The sequence below is a fragment of the Diceros bicornis genome, chromosome 40 (assembly GCF_020826845.1).
Source record: "Diceros bicornis minor isolate mBicDic1 chromosome 40, mDicBic1.mat.cur, whole genome shotgun sequence".
Taxonomy (NCBI): Eukaryota; Metazoa; Chordata; class Mammalia; order Perissodactyla; family Rhinocerotidae; genus Diceros; species Diceros bicornis.
The window spans coordinates 16,070,151-16,096,967 of record NC_080779.1 but is presented as its reverse complement, the minus strand read 5'-3'; the positions used below and the strand labels follow the sequence as shown (position 1 = coordinate 16,096,967).

Sequence of the window (26,817 nt, the reverse complement as noted above, 5' to 3'; positions counted from 1 at the left end):
TGGTATCTGTTGTAAGTTCTGCTCTTTCATTTCTAATTTTATTTATTTGAGCCTTCTCTCTTTTTTTCTTATTGAGTCTGGCTAAGGGTTTGTCAATTTTGTTTATCTTCTCAAAGAACTATCTCTTAGTTTCATTGATCCTTTCTACTTTTTTTGTTTGTTTCTATTTCATTTATTTCTGCTCTAATTTTTATTATTTCCCTCCTTCTGCTGGCTTTGGGATTTGTTTGTTCTTTTTCTAGTTCTGTTAGGTGTAATTTAATATTACTTATTTGAGATTTTTCTTGTTTGTTAAGGTGGGCCTGTATTGCTATGAATTTCCCTCTGAAGACTGCTTTTGCTGCATCCCATATGAGTTGGTATGATGTATTTTTCATTTTCATTTGTTTCCAGATATTTTTTGATTTCTCCTTTAATTTTTTCATTGATCCATTGGTTGTTCAGTAGCATCTTGTTTACTCTCCACATATTTGTCACTTTCCCAGCTTTTTTCTTTAGTTGATTTCTAGTTTCATAGCATTATGGTCAGAAAAGACGCTTGACATGATTTCAATCTTCTTAAGTTTATTGAGGCTTGCCTTGTTTCCCAGCATATGGTCTATCTTTGAGAATGTTCCACGTGCACTTGAGAAAAATGTGTATTCTGCTGATTTTGGATGGAGTGTTCTATATATATCTATTAAGTCCATCTGGTCTAGTTTTTCATTTAATTCCACTGTTTCCTTGTTGACTTTCTATCTGGATGATCTATCCATTTATGTAAGTGGGGTGTTGAGGTCCCCTACTATTATTGTGTTGTTGTTAATTTCTCCTTTTAGCTCTGTTAATAGTTGCTTTATGTACTTTGGTGCTCTTGAGTTAGGTGCATATATACATAAAAATGTTATGTCCTCTTGGTTGAGTGTTACTTTTATCATTATATACTGCCCTTCTTTGTCTCTCTTGCGTTTTTTACCTTGAAGTCTACTTTGTCTGATATAAGTATGGCAATACCTGCTTTCTTTTGTTTGTCATTAGCTTGGAGTATCGTTTTCTATCCCTTCACTCTGAGCCTGTGTTTTTGTTTAGAGCTGAGATGTGTTTCCTGGAGGCAGCATATTGTTGGGTCTTGTTTTTTAATCCATCCAGCCACTCTGTGTCTTTTGATTAGAGAATTCAATCCATTTACATTTAGAGTGATTATTGACATATGAGGGCTTCATACTGCCATTTTATCACTTGTTTTCTGGTTGTTCTGTATTTCCCTTGTTTCCCGTCCCGCATATTTCTGACTGTCAGTTCAGTTTGGTGTTTCTCTATGATGGTTTTCTCAGTTTTCTCTTTATTTATCATTTGTGTTTCTGTTCTGTTTTTTTGGTTAGTGGTTACCCTGAGGTTTGTATAAAAGATCTCGTAGATGATATAGTCCATTTTCTGACAGCCTCTTGTTTCCTTAATCTAAGTAGGTTCCATCCCTTTACTCTTCCCCATCTAAGTTATTGTTGTCACAACTTATGCCTATTTTGTGTTGTAAGTTTGTGATTAAAATGAAGTGATTATAGTTATTTTTGATGCTTTCCTTCTCTTTATCTTTAATGCTATAATTAAGTGTTTGCTAACCTGTTCTGATAGAGAGCTGCAATTTTCTGATTTTGTCTATTTATTTATCTCCTTGATCAAGGCTTTCTAAACCCTTTCTTTTTTTTTTTTTTGCAAGTATGAGGGCCTTCTTGATCATTTCTTGTAGGGGAGGTCTTGTGGTGATGAACTCCAACTTTTATTTATCTGGGAAAGTTTTTATTTCTCCATCATATCTGAAGGATAATTTCGCTGGATAGAGTATTCTTGGCTGAAAGTTTTTGTCTTTCAGAATTTTGAATGTATCATTCCACTCTCTCCTAGCCTGTAAGTTTTCTGCTGAGAAATCCACTGAAAGCCTGATAGGGATTCCTTTGTAGGTTATTTTCTTCTGCCTTGCTGCCCTTAACATTTTTTCTTTGTCATTGACTTTTGCCAGTTTTACTAATATATGTCTTGGAGAAGGTCTTTTTCCATTGATGTAATTAGGAGTTCTGTTAGCTTCATTTACATGTAATTCCAGCTCCTTCCCCAGGTTTGGGAAGTTTTCAGCTATTATTTCTTTGAATAAGTTCTCTGTTCCCTTCTCCCTCTCTTCTCCCTCTGGAATACCTATAATCCTTGTTGCATTTCCTAAATGAGTCAGATATATCTGAAAGAATTTCTTCATTTCTTATTAGTTTTAGTTCTCTCTCTTCCTGCATCTGCAGCATTTCTATATTTCTGTCCTCTAAATTACTAATTCTGTCCTCCATAAGATCAGCTCTGTTTTTTAAGGATTACAGATTTTTCTTTATCTCATTCACTGTGTTTTTCATCTCCAACATTTCTGATTGTTTTTTTTTTCAGTTTCAATCTCTTTTGTGAAGAATTCCCTCTGTTCATTAACTTTATTCCTGAGATCATTGAACTGTCTTTCTGAGTTTTCTTGTAGCTCATTGAGTTTCTTTATGATAACTGTTTTGAATTCTCTGTCATTTAGATTGTAAATTTCTGTGACTTCAGGATTGATTTCTGGGTACTTGTCATTTTCCTTCTGGTCTGGAGTGTTAATGTATTTCTTCATGCTGTTTTATGGGGTGGAGTTTTGCTGTCACACAGTGGTAGTATCTGGTCGCAGATTCCACCTGCCACCACTGGGGGGAGCATGAGCTGTGTTTTCTGAGCCTGCCACGACCCCTGGCAATTGTGCCTGTCCATTGGAAGTTGTGCTGACAAGGCCCATCTGCGTTTGTCCACTGGCTGCTGCTGCTTTACCCACGTAGGTGCAGGCACTCTGGCAGGGATCCCCTGTTCTGGCCAACTGGCTGAGCTCGTGTGCCAGGCAGGAAGGGCGCTTTCTTTCATGTGCGTGATCCCACATGCTCCCGCTCTGCACTCTGCTCTCTTCACACTGTCTGCTCGCCTGGTCTGCTCAGCTTGGTGTGGATGCCCTCATGATTGCTTAGCCACCTTGGTAGGGAGCATTCCCACTGGCTGGGAGGCAACTCTGAGAGCACAAGTGTTCCCACAGAGGGCTGTCTTTTCCCCCTTCTCCTCTCAGAGTTGCATGCTGGCCACCACGTGAGGTCCCACGCCCTATATCGCTGCCGCTCAGGAGGGAGAGGAGATCCACTTACCTCCTTCCACTGCCTCCTGGGGGGGCCCAGCACCCCCACCTTCAGACATATGGCTGTGTGGATCTCTCAGACATCTACTGTGCTGTGTGAACATACTCTGTTGGTTTATGAAAGTCCTTTTTGTTGTATCTTGGGGGGAGAGACTGAGGGAAGAGCTCACTCCACCATGATGTTGAATCATCGCTCCCAAATTAATCCCTTTTTTGGGGGGCTTTGGCAGGATGGTGAGAGGTGGTATCCACTGGGTGACCTGCATCCATGTCAAACCATAAACAGCACAGCCTGAAGCAGAACAGTCCCTTGGCTGATTCAGCGGTTCAGGGTCTAGTCCCGACAACACCACGGACTGCTGAGTGGCCTTGGGCAAGTCAGACATGATCTCTGGACCTCAGTTTTCCTGGCTGTAAAAATGGGAATATTACCACCTGCTGTCGCCCACCTACTTCATGCAGACCTGTCTGAGAGGCTGGCTGTACCAAAGGATCACAGAGTCACTGCCTCCAGGCTCATGAGGCGACCCCCACTTCCTCCTCCTTCAAAGGAAGGGGCGGGCAGGACAGCTGGCAGACAGGACACAGATCGAGTGTGCAGGTCCACAGAGGAATGGGACAGCACCTTGTCCTCTTCACCCTGCCACCAGGCTCAGGACTGTGTCCTCCGCCACCCTCCCCAGCCTTTGCTTGTGGACTTCTTCCCAGTGGAGTTTCCTGAACAGCTCATCAGCACGCGGGAGGCCTCTGAATGCGGTGCTGGGGAGTGAGGGGGGTATTAGTCAGTATGCTGGTGGAGGCCCCACTGAAGACAGCATGCTGGGGCCATGGCAGTGCATGTTTGTGTGTGTGGGGGGGGTGGGGAGTGGATAGGGGGCATGTTATTCCCCAGACCACTGTCTCACATCCCAGTCGATCTAACAGGAAGTCTTATCTAAAGTCAGCTGAACAAGGGAATTTTTCTCCAATCTCCTGGAAAGCCCCATCGCAGGTCCCAGGACCCAGCCCAGGCTGGCTTCCTGCTTATAGCAAGCACTGACAATCCTTGGCGGCACTTTCACTTTCCTTTTACAGTGTACATTATCCTCAAGGTAATGATTCATTAAACACTCCCTCCACAGCCAGTAAATCTCAGCCTTCCAGGAAAGCAAAACTTAATAGCAGCCTGCTTCTCTCCCAAGAGAGAAGAGAGCAGAGCACGTTACAAGCAGAGCACGTTTGGCTGAGTTGAGACAGGCCAACTGACCTATGGCCTCCTGACAGATTAGCCCTCCTGTGGCCAGCTCAGACAGCAAGGGCTCCCCTCAGCCACCCCATGGCCGTCAGAGTGCTCCATGGCCAGCTCCAGCCGCCTTTCCCTCGGGCTCTCCTGGGGCTTCCTGCTCCTCCTGCTTCAGCCGTTGTGACCTCCCTATAGTTCCCCTGACACCTCCTGCAGTTGTCCATCTTTGCATGTGCTGTGCCCACTATATGGAATACTCCATTTTCTCCTCCTCTCTCAAAATAACCATTTGCCCTGTAAGACAAGGTCAAATGTCACTTCCTCTTCAAAGCTCTTCCTGCTGCCAGGGCTAACACTGCCTTTCTCTTCTTCTCTCACTAGCACTTTCTTTTTTTTTCTAATTTTATTTATTTTTTTCCCCCAAAGCCCCAGTAGATAGTTGTATGTCATAGCTGCACATCATTCTAGTTGCTGTATGTGGGATGCGGCCTCAACATGGCCGGAGAAGCGGTGCATCGGTGCGCACCCGGGATCCGAACCCGGGCCACCAGCAGCGGAGCGCGCGCACTTAACTGCTAAGCCAGGGGGCCGGCCCTCACTAGCACTTTCTTATTCATCTATTTTGGGGTGTTTTTTGCACAATTTTAAAAGTGAGATGTAATTCACATACCACAACATCCATTCCTTTAAAGTGTGCAGTTCAGTGGTTTTTAGTATATTCACAAAGCTGTGCAACCAACAGCACAATCAAATTTAGAACATTTTCCTCATCCCAAAAAGAAACTCCAAACCCCTTAGTTGTCACTCCCCATTCCTCTCTCTCCCCAGCTCCTGGCACACACTAATCTATTTTCTGTCTTTATGGATTTGCCTATTCTGGACATTTCATATGAATGGAATCATACAATACAGTCATATATCACTTAACAATGGGGATACGTTCTGAGAAATGCGTCATTAGGAGATTTTGTCATTGTGCAAACCTCACAGAGTACACTTACATAAACCTAGATGGTATAGCCTACTACATACCTAGGCTGTACGGTCCTAATCTTATGGGACCACCGTCACATATGTGGTCCGTCATTGACCAAAATGTCATTATGCAGTGCATGACTATATGTGGCCTTTGTGACTGGCTTCCTTCTCTCAGCATGTTTTCAAGGTTCATCCATGTTGTGGCATGAATTAGCACTTCATTCTTTTTCCATGGTCAATAATATCCCATTGTATGGATATACAACATTTTGTTTAACCATTCGTCAGTTGATGGCGATTTGGGTTGTTTTCTACTTTGGGGCTATTATGAATAATTCTGCTATGAACATTCACGTACAAATTTTTTTATGGATATATGTTTTCAATTCTCTTGGGTATATACTTAGGAGTGAAATTGCTGGGTCATATGGTAACTCTATGTTTAACTTTTTGAGGAACCACCAGACTGTTTTCCAAAGCAAATATTTTTGGGTTTTTAACCAATATAGAAACTCATTCTCGTAAAAAAAAAGTTCAAACATTGCAGTTAAATTTAAATTTCCTCTCAATCACATCTCCCCCACCCCAGTCCTTTCCCAAGGTAACCTCTCTTATCCTTCCAGATCCTTTACTATGCATTTACCAACACACACACACACACATTATTTTATATATTTTTACGTACATAAGATTTACGATATGTCACTGTGTATGTCAGAAATATGGTGATAACTTATGCTTCGTAACCATGGCATGGTGTTCTACACGTGGATAAACCCCAGTTGATATTACCATTCATCTGTTGGTGAATATATAGGGTGTGCCCCCAAGTTTTCTTCTGTCACAAGTACTGTTGCCAGGAACATCGTTGCATGTGCTCACTCATACACTCCCTCCGTTTTTTTAATCCAGTAACTTCCATTCCTCCTGTGTGAGTCACTTTCTAGAACAGATACTGCTTGGGCAATACACTATGAATACTTTGAATTTTAGTGGGTAATGTCTACAGTTCTTTTTGTTCAATCAATTTCCATTCTGTTGGTATCTCGTGGCTGCCTTGATTTTCGTTTCCCAGACCCTGGTAAAGAGATCATCTATTCATCTGCTTATTGGGCACGTGGACTGATTTCCCAGGGTGTGATCTCAGCCACTTCCACTGGGAGCTCTCTGCACTTTTCCCATTGATCGTGGGAGTGAGGGCATTATACGTTTGCACATCAACCCATTCTCTGTTATATATGTTGAAAGAAGCTATTTCTTGTCTACTAACTTGGCCTTTAGTTTTACTTATGATATCTTTTGGCATATGAAGCCTTTTTAAAAATTTGTATGTAATCAAACTTGTCAGTCTCCCCTTCATAGCTTTTGCTTTTTGTACCTTGGTTTAAAAGGCCATCACTACGCTGAGGTCAAATATTCTCCTATATTGTTTTCTAATTTTTTTGTAGAAATATGAGACTGTTCTTCCAGTGTGTACGGCAAAATATCTTGAACACATCAAATGTAGTACATATGCACAAGTATATAACACAATCATAAAAAATCATGCCACTAGTTAAATAAAATACATTGTGTCGAGACACATGAGACATTTGCTTAGCAAATTATATAAAAATAAATTATTTGAGGTTTAAGTATTAGTTTTAAATAGAAGTCATGTGTTATAATTCTGCAAAGATATAATAAGGAAAGACAGGCTTCAGTAACAAATAAACCCCATCATTTCAGTGACTTGGCACAACAGAGGTTCATTTCTCACCCACCTTACAGTCCAGTGGCACAATTCCTGGTTAGTGTCACCTTCTGTCTTATGTTTTGACCATGGCCTAGAACCTCAGCATCCTCTGCATCCAGAATGTAGATGGGGAAGAAAGAGGGGAACCTCAGTCCAGAAATAGCACATATCACTTTCTCTCACATTCCTTTGGTGAGAGATGGAGTCCCAGGCTGGCCAGGGGCTTCCCAGCAACACCTCTGTACTTGCTTTGAGTCTTGCGGAATACCCATGCATTGAGGATCCAACAGAGTTCCGTGCTCGTGGGCATCAGAACGCTATACTCAAAAGGAGGAGCTGGGAATGGCGGCCACGCATACTCTGCGTACCTCCTCCATTCACTGCCTGCTCCCCTGTCCTATGGGACTTCACAGTATTTATGTGTATTCTGTCCCTTGTTCTTTCTTCCTTTCAGACGTTCCAGGACTCCTTCTTTTATTTTATTTTTTTTAATTTTTATTTATTTATTTTTTTCCCCCAAAGCCCCAGTAGATAGTTGTATGTCATAGTTGCACAGCCTTCTAGTTGCTGTATATGGGACGCAGCCTCAGCATGGCCGGAGAAGCGGTGCATCCGTGCATGCCCGGGATCGAACCCAGGCTGCCAGTAGCGGAGCGCGTGCACTTAACCGCTAAGCCACGGGGCCGGCCCAGGACTCCTTCTTTTATCGTTGATTTTCTGTTTGGAGAACCTCCTTTAGCCATTCCTTTAAGTCTGTAGTGACAGATTCTCTTAGTTTTCCTTCATCTTTGAAGATCTTGATTTCCTCTTCATTCTTGAAGGATCAGTTCTCTGGACGTAGAATTCTGAATTGATAGTTCTTTTCTTCCCCTGCACTTGAAAAATGTTGTGACACTTCCTTCTGGCCTTCATGGTTTCTGATGAGAAATCTGCTGTCATTCAAATTGCCTTTTTCCTAAGGGTAAGGTTGTGTTTTCCTGTGGTAGCTTTGGAGATTTTTCATCCTTATTTTTTAGAAGTTTGATTATGATGTATCTTGGCCTGGATTTCTTTGGGTTTATCCTGTTTGGTATTTACTCAGCTTTTTGAATCTGTAGGGTTATGTCTTTTGCCAAATTTGGAGAATTTTCATCCATTAGTTCTTCAAATCCTTTTTCAACCCTTCCCCACCTTTTCCTCTCCTCCTGGAATTCTGATGACATGTATGCCAGATCTTCATACTTCCACAGATCCCTGAGGCTCTGTTCATTTTTTTTTCAGTCTGTTTTTTTCTCTGTTGTTCCTATTGGGCAGTTTCTATTGTTCCATCTTCAAGGTCATTGAGTTTTTTGTTTTAGAATTTATGTATTCTGTTTGTAGTCTTCTACAATCTGTTTGCTTGTTCTTCAACATAACAATTAAAACTTATATTTTTCTCATTTTCGTTGTTAATAATCACCTCTTCCTAATGAGAAAAGAACCTTAGCATGCTTTTGTTTCCCTCTACTCCACCTACGTTGATATCATCTGTGGTTTTCGTTCTAGATTATTATTGAATTTTTTGTTTACCATTAACATTTATTTACATTTTTATCAACTTTTTTTGCTTTCATTCATCACCATTGCATTAATTTTTCTTCTTTTCTTCTTCTTTATGAGGCAGTTCCTCTAATAATGTTTTCATAAAGTATCTGTGAGTGGAAAACTGTCTTTTTATATCCAAAAATTTCATTTTGCTTTCATGTTTGAATGAGAGTAGCTGCCTGTAGAATTTCAGATTTCAAAATTATTTCCTCATCAAAATGGAGGCTTAAGATCTGTGCATTTTAGGACCGACCCCGTGGCTTAGCGGTTAAGTGCACGTGCTCTGCTACTGGCAGCCCGGGTTCAGATCCCGGGCACGCACCGATGCACCACTTCTCTGGCCATGCTGAGGCTGCATCCCACATATAGCAACTAGAAGGATGTGCAACTATGACATACAACTATGTACTGTGGCTTTGGGGGGGAAAAAAGGCGGAGGATTGGCAATAGATGTTAGCTCAGAGCCGGTCTTCCTCAGCAAAAAGAGGAGGATTGGCATGGATGTTAGCTCAGGGTTGATATTCCTCACCAAAAAAAAAAAAATCTGTGCATTTTACTGTATGCAAATTATACCTCAATAAAATAAAAAATCTCCTTGAATTTTGAAGATATTATTCTATTGTCTTTCAGCATCCAGTGTTGTTGAGGAAAAGTCTACTGTTAATGTGATTCACATTATTTTGTATGTGATCTATTTTTTTCTCCTTGGGTCTTCTCTTTATCCCGAATGCTCTGAAATTTCATTAGTATGTGTCAAGATGAAGGTCTTTTTTCACGTATTCTGCTTGGCAACTGGTGGGCTTTTTCAATCTGAAGAGTCATGTCTGTCTTAAACATAAAATTTATTCTATTCTTTTTTTGAGTATTCTCTTTCCTCCATTTTCTCCTTCTGGTGTGTCTGTGTGTGTGTGTGTGTGTGTGTGTGTGTGTGAGGAAGATTGGCCCTGAGCTAACATCTGTTGCCAATCCTCTTTTTGCTTGAGGAAGATTGTCGCTGAGCTAACATCTGTGCCCATCTTCCTCTATTTTATATATAGGATGCTGCCACAGCATGGCATGATGAGCAGTGTGTAGGTCTGCACCTGGGATCCGAACCTGTGAACCCCAGGCTGCCAAAGTGGAGTGCGTGAACTTAACCACTACGCCACTGGGCTGGCCCCTCCATCTGGAATTTTGATATTTGAACTCTTGCATCTAATCTCATTTCTTTCATACATTTCATCTCTGTAATTTTGCAGTGCATTCTGTTTGATTCCAGATCATGAATTCATTTTTAGCTATAATTTTCCTGCTACTTGGTCTATCTAATGAGTTTTAATGATTACGTTTTTAATATTCAAGGTATCTAGGTTTTTAGATGCAATATCCTGTTGCATCTAATTATATTTATTCTAAAGCCCAGGTCTGTCTGCTCTATTAACTCTATTTTTTTCAGGTATGAACTCCTCCTTTTGTTGAATTGGGTGCCTTTTCCCCCATGGTATTAGCTTTGCTCAAATACTTGGCCTTTCTGGGGTATGAGCTTCCCCCAAAACTGAGATTCCTTGTTAGCTCAAGGGGCTTGCTTGCAAAGAGTAGGATAAGCAGTTGTGAGTTGCACTGCACCTGTCTAAAGTGATAATGAGAAATGGATGGGATGTGCTACTGGACAAGATGAGTCAACAGTTAGCCTTCTGGATATAGAGGCTTCTGTTCTCCTAGGGAGCTGTCAGTGTCTGGTGCTTTGCCTTGCCTCTCTGACCCAGACATCTACCCCTCACTGCTCCTGCCCATGGGCAGACATCTCTGTGGCTCACTGCCTGGCCTGAGATGAACACTCTTGGTTGTCCATTCTGTGATGCCCCAACCACTCATGGTCAGTCAAGCATGGGCCATCTCCTACTCCCAGTTCACCAGTTCTGGGTTTGAAGCATCCCTAGAGCTGCTCCCACCTTTTGCAAGAGTCCTCTCTGTGGAATTTTGGTCCATGGTTTTCATCTTCAATCTGATCCCATGTGTTTTTCATCTTTTATAACGGCTTTTGGTTCACTAGGTGTTCCCTGTACTGTTTTCAAGTTAGAATATGAATTTATTTAGATCTTTTATGAGCAATTTATAGAGATTTGGAGTAAAAAGAAACAACTATATGTGCTCAGTCTGCTATCTTGAACTAGAAGTTGAAAAGCTCTTTGTATGGACTATTTTAATATTTACCACATTGTACTATAATTATTTATTCCCCAGTGTGGACAAAGGACACAGATAAGGCTGTGCTCATACTAAAATAGTTTCTAGTGCCTGGTTTTATTTTGTTTTGGAATTAATTTGATGAATGAAGAAATGATTGAGTCAGTGTGTTTACAATGAGGATTCTAATTCTTGTCCCATCATTTACAAGATCCTTCCTCCTCCCTGGACCTCAGTTTTCCTAGCTATAAAACTGGAGGAGAGGTTAGAGATCAATCCTTTCATTTTAATCTCAAGGAATTCCTTTAGTATTTCTTATAGGCTAGGTCTGTTAGCAATGAACTGTTTTTGTTTACCTGGGAATGTATTAATTTCTTCTTCACTTTTGAAGGATAGTTTGCTATATATAGAATTCTTGGTTGACAGTCTTTTATCTTTCAGCACTTTCAATAAATCATCCCACTACCCTCTGGCCTCTATGATTTCTGAAGAGAAGTCAGCTGTTATTAAGGATCCCTCATATGTAATGATTTGTCTTTTCTTGTTGCACTGAGATTCTTTGTCTTTGGTTTTTGACAGTTTAACTATGATATATCTCAGTGTGGGTTTCTTTGAGTTTATCCTTCTTGGATTTGTTGATCTTGGATGTGTAGGTTAGTATTTTTCATCAAATTTAGAAACTCTTTGGACTTTACTTCCATAAATATTTTTTTCTTCCCCTTTCTCACTCTCTTCTCCTTCTGATATTCCCATTATGTGTGTGTTGGAGCAACTGATGATGTCCCACAGGTCTCTAAGGATTTGTTCATTTTTTCCCCCTATTCCTCAGACTAGATAATCTCTCCTAGTTTATCTTCAAGTTCACCAGTCCTTTCTCCTGCAGCTCAAATCTGTTGTTGGCCCTCTCGTAAATTTTTCATTTTGGGTGTTGTGCATTTCAACTCCAGAATTTCTATTTGGTAATTTTTATAATTTCCATCTCTTTATTGATATTCTCTATTTGGTGAGACATCATGACATACTTTCCTTTAATTCTTTAGACATGATTTCCTTTAGTACTTTGAGTATATTTATAACAGCTAATTTAGAATCTTTGTTTAGTAAGTCCAACATCTGGCCTCCCTCAGGGACAGTTTCTAGTGTTTTTTTTTTTTTCCTAGGCATGGGCCATACTTTCCTGTTTCTCTGAAGGTCTCATAATTTTTTTGAAAACTGGATCTTTTAGATAACATAATGTGGCAACTCTGAATATCAGGAACACAAGCCCCCAGGGTTTGTTGTTACTGCTGTTCATTTGTTTGTTTAGTGACTTTCCTGGACTAATTCTGTAAAGTCTGTTATTTCCTGTAGTGTGCAATCACTGATGTTTCTGCTCAGTTAGCTTAATGTTCAGCTAAAGATTGGACAGAGATTTGCTTAAATGCCTTGAGCTAGAAAATCTTCCAACCTTTGCCCAGGAACTCTGTGTGGGTTGAGGCATGCCTTCAATGCTCAGGCAGTTTACAGCTCTGTCTTGGCCTTCAATTCCTGCTTTCACAGGGCCTCACGGTCAGCCAGAAGTGAGAGACTGGGGCCATCTCAGGCCTTTCTTGACCATGCACACAGTCTCTTAGATCCCCAGGAACATGCCAGAGCTTTTCAAAGTCCTCTGTGACATATCTTTTCTCAGATCTTCCTTTTAAATTTTGGGCCAGGCTCTTGTTTGCCTCAACTGATAATCAGTCTTAAGCAGAGGCAATGCTAAACAATTGAAGCTGACTAAGTTTGACAAATGCCCTGGGAATAGGGGTTTTCCCATGGACAGAGCCCTGAGTAGAGTAAATAATGTCTTGGGGTTAGGGTTTTCCCATGAAAAGAGCTCCAAGTTGGGTTAAATAATGACAACACTCTGTAAAAAAAAAGCTTTTCCATGAACTACACTACAGGCCAAAGAGTGGCAATGCTCTGTGATAGAGCTTTCTGAGAAGCTCCCAACCCACTCTATCTCCTCTGGTGGCTGCAAGGCTGCTAGTTTTCTAGGCTACTGTGGAGCTGGGGTTAGAGGGGTGGAAGGAGGCCAAAAGAAAACATGACAAACCCCACAATTCTTACCAAAGTTGAGTAGTTTCTCTTCGATAAACCCTCTTCAGATTGTTGTTAGTCTTTGGTTAATTTCCAGAGTTCTTTTTTTTTTTATATATATAATTTTATTTATTTCCTTTCTTCCCCCAACTATCTTTTGCCCAGTAGATAGTTGTATGTCATAGTTGCACATCCTTCTAGTTGCTGTATGTGGGATGCGGCCTCAGCCTCAGCATGGCCGGAGAAGCGGTGTGTCGGTGCGCACCCGGGATCCAAACCAGGGTCGCCAGCAGCAGAGCATGCACACTTAACCACTAAGCCATGGGGCCTGCCCTCCAGAGTTCTGGGAAAGCTGATTTTTATAATTTTGCCAATATTTTTGTTGTTTTTATGGAGGAATGGATTTACAGAAGTCCTTACTCCACAATCCAGAAGTCCCACCTCTGATTAGAGATCATTTCTAAGATCAGGCTTGCCCTGGTGTTAAGTAAGAAGGAGGTACTCACTGGAACTAGGATTAAAGTACGGCCTTCACCCTGGAGGTTAAAAAAAAAAAAAAAAGACACTTAAAGGATGAAAAAACTTGTTTTAGGATCCATAGGAATTATTCCAAAATATTGGGGTGATGTGGGGGCCCTTGGTAAAAGCCAGTGGGCTGCCAGGACTCAGCCCACATCCCTGACGCCTAGCTCAATGATCTCTTTGCTGCTTCCCCAGAAGATGCCTTTTCCGGGGGAAGGGAGCTGCCATATTTCGAGTACTTCTTCCAACCTTCATATTCGTTATCCTCACAACTAACCAGCAAAGAATATTATCTTATTTCCACTTTAAAGATGAAGAAACTGAGGCTCACAGAAGTCAAGTCACATGTCCAAGGTTAGAACACTCGTGGGCGAGGGAGAGGGGATCCCACTTGAGTGAAAGCTACTCCAGTGTCATCAAACCCAATGTCCTGACCCTCTGGCTGGCTATGGCATGGGCAGGAAGGCAGTTTGTGGAGATGTCCATCATTACAATTTTGAGCACAACAGGCTGGAACCCCTCCTTTTAGCCCTCTTCCCCTGGAGATGCCTCCCCCCCAGTCAAGGAGCAGGGAACAACAGCAAAGTAGTAGGTATGGCTTGCCCCTGCCACAAACCCCTGCTGAGGTGGGCTCCCCGTCAACTCCTCCCTTCGTTCAGGAGCCAGAGCCTCTGGGCAGTCCCCCCAACTCAAGGGTGGCAAGGGCAGAGCCTGGCCGTGACTGCCGGGCTGGGAGCGCGGGACTATCTCCTTCACGCGCTCAGCAGAACACAGTCCAAGGGCCTGAGTGCCGAGAGCCCACCCAGTCCACTGCGAGCCGCGGGCATGTCTGTGGAGGACAGGAGGGCATGCCCCCAGATGCCCCGGCATCCTGACCCGCCCAGGGCTCCACCCACTCCCACTGACAGCAACAAAGGGGACACAGACATTACAAGATCATTCGTAGAAGACAAACTTTATTTTGATATCTCAGAAACTGGCGAAGAAATAAGCACAATGACAAAAGTGCACTGCCATGTGCGGAATCACCTTCAGATGGATGATCTCACTGGGACCTCACAGGCCCCCTGCAACGTAGGCAGGGTGGGTAACTAGTGATCGGCTTTATGGAAGTCAGAGGTGACCCAGCTTCCACATGGGGCTGTAAATCTTCTACCCGCATGCCTCCCTGCATCTGGTCCAGGCTCCTGATTCCCCTGGGGGTGGGCAGGGCTTCCACCGGACACACAGATACCTGAACTTCCTCTGCTGTCAAGTCAGGGATCAGGTCGCCCCTCTCTGAACAAAAGCTGTTCTCACAGACACGCACGCGTTCTGGGGACTCCTGGGACTCATGTGCGCCAGGGATTGCTAGGTCTACGGTGGCTGGACCAGGCAGCCAGCCAAAAGCCCTGGGCACAAATGAACGTGAAGCTAAGGAGATGGATCAGAAGTCCGCTGGCCCATTGCTGAGCCACATTCTACAGCCAGACACCCCATCAGGGAGACGGTTCTGATGAGGACAGAAAGAGGGGCTCCATCTTGCTCCACTGGCCCCAATCGGCTGGGGAGCGGGGAAGAGCCAGTGCCCCCCTGCCTCCCTCTCTGCCACACCTGTTGCTGGCCAGCCTTTCTGACTCTTCTCCATCAGAGGGTGGGCTGCGCCTCCTCCCTCTGCAGGGCCGCGCTCAGAGCTAGGTGTAATCTGCCATGGGCACCGGGAGGTCTTCTTCAGTCCTCAAAGCAGACTCAGAGAAGAGCCCCACACCAGGACCACCTCCTCGATCTCCCAGCGACACAGAGGACACTTGGCCGTGTCCCTGAAGACGTGCCAGGCACAGTGGCTGCAGAAGTGTGTGTGGCCACAGGGGACAAAGCGGGTGTTGGCAGCACGGTGCAAGCAGATAGTGCACTCCTCTCCGGCTGTGGCTGAGAAAGGGGACAACAGAGGTTGGGAGCACATGGGGGCAAAGGGGACAGCCCATTCATGATATAACCACAGGACAGAGAGTCATGCAGTCATATTTTGAAAAATATTACCTCGTGAGAAAATGCTCACAATGTAATCAAGTTAAAAAAATCAGGAAGAAAACCATAACGTACATACATATATACCATAAAATCCCAATTCAGAAAACAGGAAAACAAAGCACAAACAATTCCCCGTATATATACATGACTACAAGACACTGGGAGGGAATCCACCCAAGAGATGACGGATGATTTTTTTTTACTTCCTTCTTTATCCTTTAAGATTTATTTTATCTTTGTTTGGCAAAGCCTTTACTATGAAGGTGGATTGCATTTTTAAAGCAGGGACAAAATAACATTATCTATTCATGAATGTGCTCTTGTAACTTGTGAAGTCAACCAATGTTCTAGAAGGCAAAGCTGTTAAATTGCTTTTAGGTTTGCAGTAGGCAGAGCCAAATCTTTTGGCCTAAAGCTTGCGGGAGACTTGACTGAGCTCCCGGGCAGGGTCCTGGCCTCCCCCAGCTCCCCGGGTGCCACAGCCCCGGGGAGTCCCTGGTGCCCCTGTAGCCACTCACCTTCAGGCTCAGACAGAGTCTCCTTGGGGACCCACGGCAGGGCTCTGGGGAAGGCGCTGGCTGTGGCATCTGAGGCAGAAAGGGAAACTCAGAGCCCAGGGGGAGCGAGCAGGTGCTCCTATCCCCTGGCCCTGGGGCACTGTCCATCCCTTGTCTTTCTGGCTTGCCGTGCTGGAGCTCCCAGTGGATCTTACCCGCTCTCCTGGCCATCCCCTCCCCAGTTTCACCCAGCAGTGAATCTGTGGGGCTGTAGATTCGTTTTCCTAAACCACTCTTCCTTCAGACATCTCTTCCTTGTCCTACTGCTGCTGCCTGAGTGGAGACCCTCAGCATTACCCATGTTCCCAACCCGGGACATGCATCAAAATCCCCGTGGAGGCAGGAAAACAGGTGCCTGGGCCCCACTCCAGACCCAGCAAATCAGTGTTCCAGGGATGAGGCTCCAGCAGCTGTGACAAGCGATTTTAGAAACAAACGCGTTGGGGTTGGGGGCGGGGAATGGACTGCTTATGCGGGCCCGTGGACCACCACCACAGGAATGCAGTATTTCTTCTGATGGGTGTTCCTGTATCTATCTACTCGCTCCCCTGAGATCCGCTCTCCTTCCAGGTGGCTAGAGGGATGGTTCCTGTTTTCCCACCCACTGACTCATCGTCTCACCTTCCCCCATAGGCAGTCTTCCCGTGCATCTCTAACCCTCACACTTATGATCCTGCTGCTTCTCACTCTCGAACTCCTACTTAGACCACAAAGCCCAGCCCAAAATTTCCCCCTCTGTGAAACGTGATCAGCCTTATAACAGATGTTTGGGGTGCTAGTCATCTCTTCTTATCATTCTTTAGGGACAAGGCTGCGCTCTCTTTGACTGGGTCTGTCAAAGAGATCCAGTCCCCAGCCCCCATCCTCATAAATGGCACTGGGCAGGAGCTGATGCAAAAACTGACTGAATATGAACGAACGAATGGTTCTTCCCGCGGCTCAGGATGGGGGCGGAGAACCACCCGAGCCTCCCCTCCCCCCAAGGGTCCCGGCGGGCGGCCGCACCCAGCAGCTGGATGGCCTTGGTGGTCCCGTAGACGTCCATCACGGCCCAGAGCGGGGCGCCCATGAGCACGCCGGTGCGCAGCAGGAGCGGGGGGCCCGCGTTGACCTCGGCGAAGAGGCGGCCGCGGCGGTTCACCCAGAAGCAGACCACGTTCCCCGGGAAGGCGCTGCCCTCGGGCAGCACGGCCGCCCACGTCGGGCTCTGCAGCTCCAGGTCGGGGCACACGAAGGGCGGCAGGCTGCGCGCGGCCAGGCGCGCGGGGTCGAGGCGCGTGAAGCCCACGCGGAGGCCGCCGCACCAGCGCGCCTCGTGCCACAGCACGCGCAGCGCCACGCGCTCGCCGGGCCGCACGGGCCGCTGGCTGAACACCACGCCGTCGCGGAAGGTGGCGCAGCGGCGCGCGCTGCTCCGCGCCGCGTCCAGACGCACCTGCGCGCCCTTGGCCTCGGCGTGGAAGCGGAGGCTCTCGCGGGGCGCCGCGCCGTCTGCGGGGAGGGGGGCGTCAGTGCGGGGGAGGGGAGGCGTTTCCGCCCCCTGCAGCCCCCGGGGCCGCGGGCCCCGCCCTGCCCCCCGCGCGCCCCCCTGGCCCCGGCCGTGTGAGAACCAGGTGAGGAGCCCGCTTTGCCTGTCCGGGATCTGAGTTCCGCCGTGAGCCTCCCCAAGCCTCAGTCCCCTCCCCAAGGGAGGTTATAAAACAGTAGCTGGTGCCTGTCCGGCTCTCAAACCCGGTAACCGGTATTATTGTCCTTAAGTAGAAAGAGCAGGTTTTAGAACAGTAGAGGTAATATGATCCTGGTTTTGTTTGACACATATTTATGTTTATTGTATACACGTATGTTCTATCTGCGTCTAGAAACAAGCTGAAGGGAGATGGGCTGCCATGCTCATTGTGGGCAGCTCTGGCACACGGGTCCCGGTGTTGGTACTGTGTTTTCCTCTCTGCTTGTCTGACTTGCTCATTTCCCATAGAGAACCTGTGTTACTTGTGAAGGCCAGGGCCCCCAGTGAGGGTCACTTCCTTGTCCTGGGAGAGAAGGGAGCCCGGCAGCTCCCCATGGGGTGGGGGGTTCCAGGCTGGAGAGGGGGTCCCGGGTCAGCCCCCCAGAATGGTGGGCTGGGCCCAGCCAAGGTCTGAGGTAGGCTTTAAAATCACAGGACCTCCTGAGCTGACTCCAGTTGGCAGCTGGGAAGGGGAAGTCCTTACTGGGCATGACTTCCTTCCGGAGCCTGGAGGAAGCTGGCGGCGCTTCCTGCCCCAGAACTGCTCTTACCCAGCCCCCAGGCCTTATGTCTCGCCCTCTGCCCCTCCTCCCCTTCTGGCGCTGCTCTTGCTGGGTTGGAGGAAGGAGGCTGAAAATAAAAAGAGGGGAATTCAATCAGCTTGAGCCAGACTCCAGCCCAGAGGAGCAAGGCCCCTCCCCTCGCAGAGCTTCCCAATTACCCCACACACACCCCGCTCTGGGACCACTCACAGCAGTGCACAAGGAGGGGAGGCTCAATCTGGTCCGTCACAAGGGACACCCTTGAGGCCACGCTGAACCTGTCCCTGACCTCCACAGGCCAAAGGCAGGCCTACCAGGGTTCCCTCAACCGAGGCATTGGGGGCAAGTGCTCACCCTGGCTTTGGGGACCTCTGAAGCCACCCTCACAGAGCCCTGCTGTCCAAGCTCACCCCTCTCTCACCCATGCCCTTGCCCACTCCGTTGCCCCTTCCTGGAATGCCCTCCTGTCTCCCTCCCTTCCTGACGAGTCTGCCCACCACCTCTTGTTCCTCAAGGCTGAGCAGAAGCAAGGGGGTGTCACAGAGCAGGCACAGACGATGACCAGGAGCCAGAGTTGAGGGCCCTGACATTGGATGGACCTGTCCTCGCACCCACTGCTGTGTTGCTGTGGCATCCGGGAGACTCTGGGGGGAGCCAGGTCATACACCTGGATTCCAGCGGCAGCTCTGCTGCTGACCCAGGCAGGTCACTGCCCCTCTGGGTCTTGGTCTCCTTGTCCATCATGGGAATGATATGCCTGGCCAGCCAAGGCCTGGAGTCTCCGGTACTTGCCTGGGGATCCTGAATGGGAGGAGTTAAGTGCCCACCTGGGGACTAGGGGGTGGGTAAGGTAGAGGCTCCTGGTGTAACCAGCCATAACCCACCCTGGAGGGTGGAGGCCCCCTCCCTCACTTGGCTGGGTCACTCCCCATCCCTGAGGTGGGGCCGGGAGAGAAGCCCTGGAGTGGGCTTGGTGAGGGTGGGGAGCAGCATGGAAGCCCTCTGCACACCCCACACGCCCAGTCCTGCCACCACCCTGCGAGGCAGAAGACGCCTCCTGATGGTGGGCAAGCAGCTGCCTCTGGGCCCACCGCAGGCAGGGGCAGAGCTGGGGTTCAGACGGGAGTGGCCTCAGCCTCGCCCAATGCAGCCTCTACAGGGAAAGGGGCCACCTTTGGGGTGGGGGAACCGGACACCCATCACGCTCAGCTCCTTGGGCCTAGACAGTAACCAGCAGAGTTGACCCGTCCTGGCTAAGAAGCGGCTTCCCTCCCTTGGGAAGGGGTCGGTGGATGGAGTTTCCACTCCCTCCCCTGCGCAGCTGCCCTGGACAGAGGCTGACTCAGGCAGGGCCGGCTCTGGGGCTAGGGGGGTGGGAAGAGGAGAGGAGCCAGGGCACTGGCTGACTGGAAGGCAGTGCAGGGAGGAGGAAGGACACCCCGGGAATGGCCTTGGTGGGTGCGTGAGTCTCCGCTGGGCAGGGAGGCCCTGCGGACCCCAGAAGGAGCAGGCCTTGTCCTGGACGGGAATCTGACAGTCTGCAAAGCTCGCTTCATCCCTGCCCGGGCGCTTCCCAGTGGCCCGTGGGAGCTATGTCCTCATGTCACCACGGTTAGAGGAGAGGCTGACAGGGGACAACTGGCAGACAGGTCACGAGGAGGCCAGTGAACTTGAGCACGCGTCTCCCAGCTGCACCCCCAGGCTCCACTCCCTGCTGCAGCAGCCCCTCAGCGACCCCCTGAGTGTGGTCCTCGCAAGGTGCCGCGCCGCCACGAGGGGAACACAGGGCTCCTTGGGCGTCAGTCTCTCCACACCCGCCCTCCTGTATGATCACGTTGGTTGTTGACTGCACACGGCCGAGGTTGAGTGCGACTGAAACCCCGTCTCGTGTGGCCAGCACCGCAGCTCCCTGCAGGACGGCACCTGCCCGCAGGGGGCCCCTTCCTCCTCAGCTTTGCACTGGGCTCTGCCGCCTGAGTTTGGAGCTGGCTTTGGAGCCTGCAGGGCTCCTCCATCCTTGCCTAGGCTGTGGGTACACCCGCCCCCCGGTGGGGAATGGCAGAGGTGGGCACAGGCCCGGTGTGACTCTCCGAGTGGGCCTGTCCCCAGCCAGCTGAGCTGGGCTTCAGAGCATCCAGGTGCCCGAGCACCCTCAGCCCACAGGTGGCCGTTCTTATCATCAGCCGCGTTTTCAGGCAGGATCGTGAGGCTCCATAAGCTGAAGACTTGCCCCTGGAGGACCCTCCCCAATTACTCTGCCTGCCTCCCTCCCTCCCCACTGCTGCCGGGGACAACCGTGTGCTGGGCTTGACAACAAGTACTCCCCTCGGCTGGTTGCCAAGGAGTTCAGGGAACACATGGCCTTTTGGATGCTCCCCCAACCCCCGACAGCCACAGGTGGATTCAAATCAGAGAATCTCTGCAGCAAGGCTCTTGGAATCTGGGTGACTGAGGGTCAGCCTCCTGCTCAGCAAGGACCTCCTACATCGTCATCATCTTCATCACTACCCCTCCAGCCATCAAGCCTCTCCGGGTACCAGGCACTTACTAAGCGCTTTACAGCGTCTTTTACTCCTCCCCACAATCCCACAGGGAAGCACTCACAGGGAACTGAGCGTGGGAGGTTGTGCAAGTTGCTGCCATCTCGCAGCCAGCAGTGGGGGCGCCTGGGCCCAGCTCCTCGTCCCTGCACTCCTGCACTGCCTCCCTCATGGCTCCATTGCTGGCGATCCAAACACAGCAGCAGCGATGGCTTGGTCCCTTTCCCTGCCCCCAGGCTCTGGGTGCCACCTGCTGCTAATGTGTGAGCCTTCAGTGCCGCTAGGGGGCCAAGGGCCAAGGCTCCAGGCTCTTTGCCTGGGAGGGAGCGGGGTCCAGAGATGCAGAGATCTGGTGGTAGAAGCCCAGGTTCTCCATCCCCTGCCCTGCACACTAAGGGAACGCTGTGGCCTCCGGTGATGCTTGCAGAGAACCATCGTGCCTGGTGACATTTTGGGTTGTGCTTCTGGCAGCTCTGTAAGCCGGCGGGGTGGGTTGCATTGGCCCTGGCCTGCAGTTGAGGAAACTGAGGCCCTAGGGAAAAGTGACTTGCCCAAGGTCCCACTGCTCGACCTGGCGGAGCTGGGACCCTCTTTTCCAGCAGGCCCCCTAAACTCTATGCTCTTTCCCACCCCAGCCAGTCTCCTCTTTGCACAACAGGACCCAAAGGCAGATGGGTCATGTGGGTCATTCTATCACTGTAAGGATGTTGAGTCGCCGGCCTCTGTTGGATTCTCGCAGGGAAAGGAGGCTCACTACTGTGGGAGGTCAAGATTTGGCCACCCTGAAATTGTCTCTTTACCTTGATTGTTTTCTCTCACGGTCATTTGACCTCCCTCACTAACTGCGTAAAGAATTTAACATAGAAGACCTGTTCCAGGAAGGAGTTACTATCTGATGGCTGTAATATAATGTAAAATGGATGTTACAATAGGAAAGGCACCAACAAGCCCATCTTATCAAAAATTCTGTCTCTTCCCGGCCACATTCTCTAGGTGGCCCTGCTAAGAGTTGCCAGACAAACATTTACATTTATAAGGGAAATCTCCATTTGTAAAGGTATCTCCCTCTCTGGGGGAAAGGGCGGATGGCCTTTTATCAGGATGGAAGAAGAAGGCCTTAAATCTATATACCCTTAATAACTGTGATTTCTGTCTCCCTCTCCACCCCCAACATCCTCCTTTGTCTTTAGCTGAAGATTGATATTTAAGATGAGAATCTCTGCCATTGTGTTGAGAAACTCAGTTTCTCTGGCTTCTCCCCTGTATACATGTTATTAAACTTGGTATTATTTTCTCCTGCTCACCTGTCTTTTAATTATTTGGCCAGCCAGAAGAACCTTAAGGGAAAGGGCGGAGGGGGATTCTCCCTCTTCCCCGACACTACTGTAGCTCACTACCTAGGGCAGCCTTGCCTGTATCAGAAGCTCTTTCTGAGCAATGTTTACACTGACCACACCTCTGCCTCCCGAAACTTCTACCCCATCAATGACACAGGGCTGCCTCTGCTTCTTGCGTCCCCAGGGACCAAGTTCATGGCTCTCACTTACCATCCTGGGAGCAGAGCTGGGCACCCATCAGCCTGGGGTCCTCAGGCACAGGTCTAGAAAGAATGGTCTGGAAAAGGCCAGTGAACAGGTTTCTAGACTTGGCAGGTTCCCTTAATATGGGCCGGGTTACAGCGTTGATGATTAATTAGACGTTGCTGTCACGAGTTACATTATCAAGGGAATTTCCTGATGACTTCTCCTGGCTCTAGTAAACCTGCAGCTGGCCAGCCTGAGGAGATGCCCTGGGGAGGATTCAGGGTAGACTTCTCTCTTACTTCTGAGCATTTGCTTTCAAGCCGGCTTTGCATTATAATTGCCTAAGGTGCATTAATGAGTACCTAAGCCCACCTTCCCCCTGAGACTCTGATTTCAGTGGCCTGGGGTGGGGCCCACATCAGTAGTGTGTAAAAGCACTCTGGATAATTCTAATGTGCAGCCAGAGTGGGCTACAGACCCCGGCATACAGAAGGCACTTAATCAATGTTGCTGAAGTGGATTGAATTGAATTAGCTGCATCCTAGGACCTGGGTCTCCGGCAGAGGGAAGGGCTAGGCAGACAGAATGGGAGTGGTGTGGATTTCTCCCCCAGCCCTGCTGGAGCTGGAATTCCACTCTCCAGAATCCACTACAAAATGCAAACAGTCCCACCGGAGGTCACGCCAAAGGTGTGGCTCCCAGTGTGTTAGCGGTGGCAAAGAAGTCAGAGTCGTCCTGCCCCCTCCATTTCCATGGGGAAACGGGGGCTGGTAGAGGGAAGATGGCTTGCCCTAACCTAGTGCTTCTCACATTGCAACGTGCACGTGAATCTCCTGGGATTCTATTAAAATGCAGATGGGTTCCGAAGGTCTGGGATTCTGCTTTTCTAACAAGGTGGACCCCACTCTAGGTGGCAAGGCCCTTGGTTAGTTTGGAGGCTGGGAGCACCCTGGCCCTCCACCTTCAGGCTAAGCCCTTCCCAAGACTCTAGGTCAAGGCCACGATAGTGACTAATCTGAACTTGGCGGAAGGGGTGGACATCCCTCATGTGTGTCTCTGGAGGAGCTGGGAAGAGTGGTGCTGTTGACTGGGGTGGAAGGTTGGGGGTGGGGGTGGGGAGGATGGGGGTTTGGAGCCTCAGGTTCTGCCTCCCATGTTACCTTGCCCTCCCAGGGCCCTGGTGTCCCCATGCGTAAAACAGGAAGCCAGGATGTGCTGGTCTGTGGGTACCTTCCAGCCCCAACATGCTGTGACTTTGGTCTTGACGATGGAGAGGCAACAGCAGCGTGGCCCCAATTGACTTGAGAAGATGTTGCTGCAACCCTGGACCTTCTCTCCCACCCCACGCCCCCTGCCAGGCTCCCTCACGTTCTCTCTAGAAGCAGTCTCCCAAAGGCCAAAGGCAAACTGGTGAGAAGTTAACAGCAATCACAGCGAGTCCAAGGTTGATGGTTCCAGCTGGTCCAGCCTGAGACGAGGGGCCCCAGAGATCCCTCCTTCCCCCCATCCCCTGCCCTGGCTCCACCTTTATTGCTGGCTGCTTGGAGTGGTGCCCAGAGGGCTGGAGCCAAGAGCACCTGTCGATAAACCACATTCCTATAAAAGAGGTGATTACAGAATCTTATCAGGGAAATGCAGGCATGAGCCTCAGCCTGTGTGGAAAATTATTGGACAAGCTGTAGACAGCAGGCTGCCCACTACCAGCAGGCTGAGGTGGGGGGGTCCCATCTTCAGGACCTCAGTGGGGTGGGCTTCTGAGGAACTGAAATCCTGCTTCAGGCATGACATCTAGGGGGCCGGGCTGCCCAGGCAGGCCCCCGTCACACACTTTATTTATTTATTTATGTAACATGCACTCCTGTTCTAAGTCCAGTACTCTATTAACTTGCTAATCCTCATGGCAACTTCTCAAAAAGATTCTGTTTATTGTACAGGGGTCCCCCCTTATCCACAGGGGATACATTCCATGACCCCCCGTGGATGCCTGAAACCGCAGATAGTACTGAACCCTATATATACTGTGTTTTTTCCTATACGTACGTACCTATGATAAAGTTCAATTTATAAATTAGGCACAGAAAGAGATTAACAACAATAACTAGTAATAAAATAGAACAATTATAACAATATACAGTAAAAGTTATCATCGGTCTTAGCAACCTCAGCATATGATTCTTTTTCTTTCTTTATTAAGTTGAAAACTTTCACCTTTTCAGTTAAAGGAAGCACCTTATGGCTTCTCTTTGGCATATCCAAATTTCCAGCATCACTACTGTTGTGCTTTTTTTCTTTTTTTGTGGTGAGGAAGATTGGCCCTGAGCTAACATTCTCTTGCCAATCTTCCTCTTTTTTTTTTTTTTTTTTTTGTGAGGAGATCAGCCCTGCGCTAACATCCGCCAATCCTCCTCCTTTTTTGCTGAGGAAGACTGGCCCTGGGCTAACATCGGTGCCCATCTTCCTCCACTTTATATGGGACGCCGCCACAGCATGGCTTACCAAGCAGTGCGTCGGTGCACGCCCGGGATCCGAACCAGCGAACCCCGGGCCGCCGCAGCGGAGCGCGCGCACTTAACCGCTTGCGCCACCGGGCCGGCCCCGCCAATCTTCCTCTTTTTGCTTGAGGAAGATTGTTGCTGAGCTAACATCTCTGTTACTGAGCTAACATCTGTGCCCATCTTCCTCTATTTTGTGTGTGGGATGCCACCACAGCATGGCTTGGTGAGTGGCGTGTAGGTCCACGTCCGGGATCCAAACCCGCAAACCCCAGGCCGCCAAAGTGGAGCATGTGAAGTTAATCACTATGCCACTGGGCCGGCCCTCTTGTGCTTTTAAAATGAGGGTCGCTTGAACATAAGCACTGCCATACCACGACAGTCGGTCTGATAACGGAGATGCAACTAAGTGACTAAGGGGCGGGTAGCAGATACAGCATGGATATGTTGGACAAAGGGATGATTCACGTCCCAGGTAGGATGGAGCAGGATGGCGAGAGAATTCATCATGCTACTCAGAACAGCAAGCAATTTAAAACTTAAGAATTGTTTATTTCTAGAATTTCCCATTTAATATTTTCGGACTGCAGTTGACTGTGGGTCACTGAAACCATGGAAAGTGAATAAGGGGTGGATAAGGGGGGATGACTGTAATCATTCCCATTTTACAAATGGGGAAACTGAGGCACAAAGAGGTGAAGCAACTTGTTCACAATCACACAGCAGTAAGTGACAGGCCAGGACTCGGCCCAGGCAGTCTGGCCTGAGAGCCCGTGCCTTAACCGCTGCGCTGTGCCCCTCCAAGCCTCCTCACTCAGGCCACGTTGCACCCTTCTGAGCTTCTAGTTGTGATTAACGTCATCCCCACTCGACTGGGCTGACGCTAGCAGGAGCTTTACGGATAGTTGCTGACTGGTTGCCTGAGTGTGAGGTGGAGGCTGCCCCAGGATGGCGACTGCACCCTTCCCTCGCCTCCAGGCCACCAGTACAGCTAGGCTATTGTCAATGTGCCTTCCAGGAAGGCAGTGACTGGCCCTTAGAGAGGAGGACAGCCTCCAGACAGTGATTGTGGCGGCCCCTGCTGGCTGTGGTCAGTACTGCAGGACATGCTGAGGCCTTGTGAGCCCTCAAACCTGGGAGGGGTGCCCCAGCCGGGAGGTCAGAGGGGCTGAGACTTCTCAGGCCTCTGCACCTCCTCCACCCAACCCCCAGCCCCCCAAAGTCCCCCCCTCCCCAGGGTCGCCGCACTGGCAGTCAACCCTCAGCTTGCCCAGGGTCCCATCCTTACAAGGGTCCTTCACACAGGCCAGCTCCTAAGATGCCTGAAGTGCTCTGAGAGCTACTAGACAGCGATTTCAGTCCCCGCCCTACAGCTGAGGGCTTGCCCAGAGTTCCTGCCAGCCTGCAGCCAAGCCAAAGCAGGAAGCCAGTGGGACCCAGGACAATCTGGGACAGTGCTAAGCAGCCCAGCCCCTTGTTTCTTCTGCCATCGGGGCCCTGGGACTCCTACCGTATTATACTTGCCGGTGCTCAACTGTTCCCCACTGGGCCAAAATCTCAGAGGGCAGCGGGCTGCCGTGCCTGGAAACCAGCCCCTAGAACAATCAGGGCCATGCACACAGTAGGTGGCCAGTAAGGATTTGTCAGTGCCAAACAGTGCAGTGTGGCGGTTTCTATAAAAATTGCCCACCTGCCTACCTAATAACCCAACGATTCCTGTCCTCTGTGAAAACCCAGCGGATTGAGGTGTGTATGTCCACAAGTGTTCAGAGAAGCCTTATTCATGACAGCCCCTGACTAGAAAACCCCAGGGTCCCCTGGGCTGGATGCTCTGATGCACCGCTCAGATCCCACTTCAGGGATGAAGGACTCGTCCCCCCGGGGGCTGGAGCGCTACCCTCAAGTGGTCAGTCAGCTGAGGGTTTTGTCGCAATTGCACTGCAGTCCGGCTCTCCCTCCGTCCAGTCCTGTTTCCACGGGGGTTGATCCCAAGAACGCTCCCTAATTAGCCCCG

General features: G+C 48.8%; 1 protein-coding gene across 1 annotated transcript; it reads right to left on the bottom strand.

Annotated features, from left to right (window-relative positions):
- Positions 1–14,294: 14,294 nt before the first annotated feature.
- Positions 14,295–22,408, bottom strand: NEURL3 (neuralized E3 ubiquitin protein ligase 3). The gene is made up of 4 exons (XM_058534539.1): positions 22,336–22,408; positions 16,986–17,471; positions 15,942–16,010; positions 14,295–15,321 (listed from the first exon to the last, which is right to left on the bottom strand). Exons 1-4 carry the CDS (start codon positions 22,361–22,363, stop codon positions 15,131–15,133), a joined length of 774 nt encoding a protein of 257 aa, XP_058390522.1. The 5' UTR covers positions 22,364–22,408; the 3' UTR covers positions 14,295–15,130.
- Positions 22,409–26,817: the final 4,409 nt, after the last annotated feature.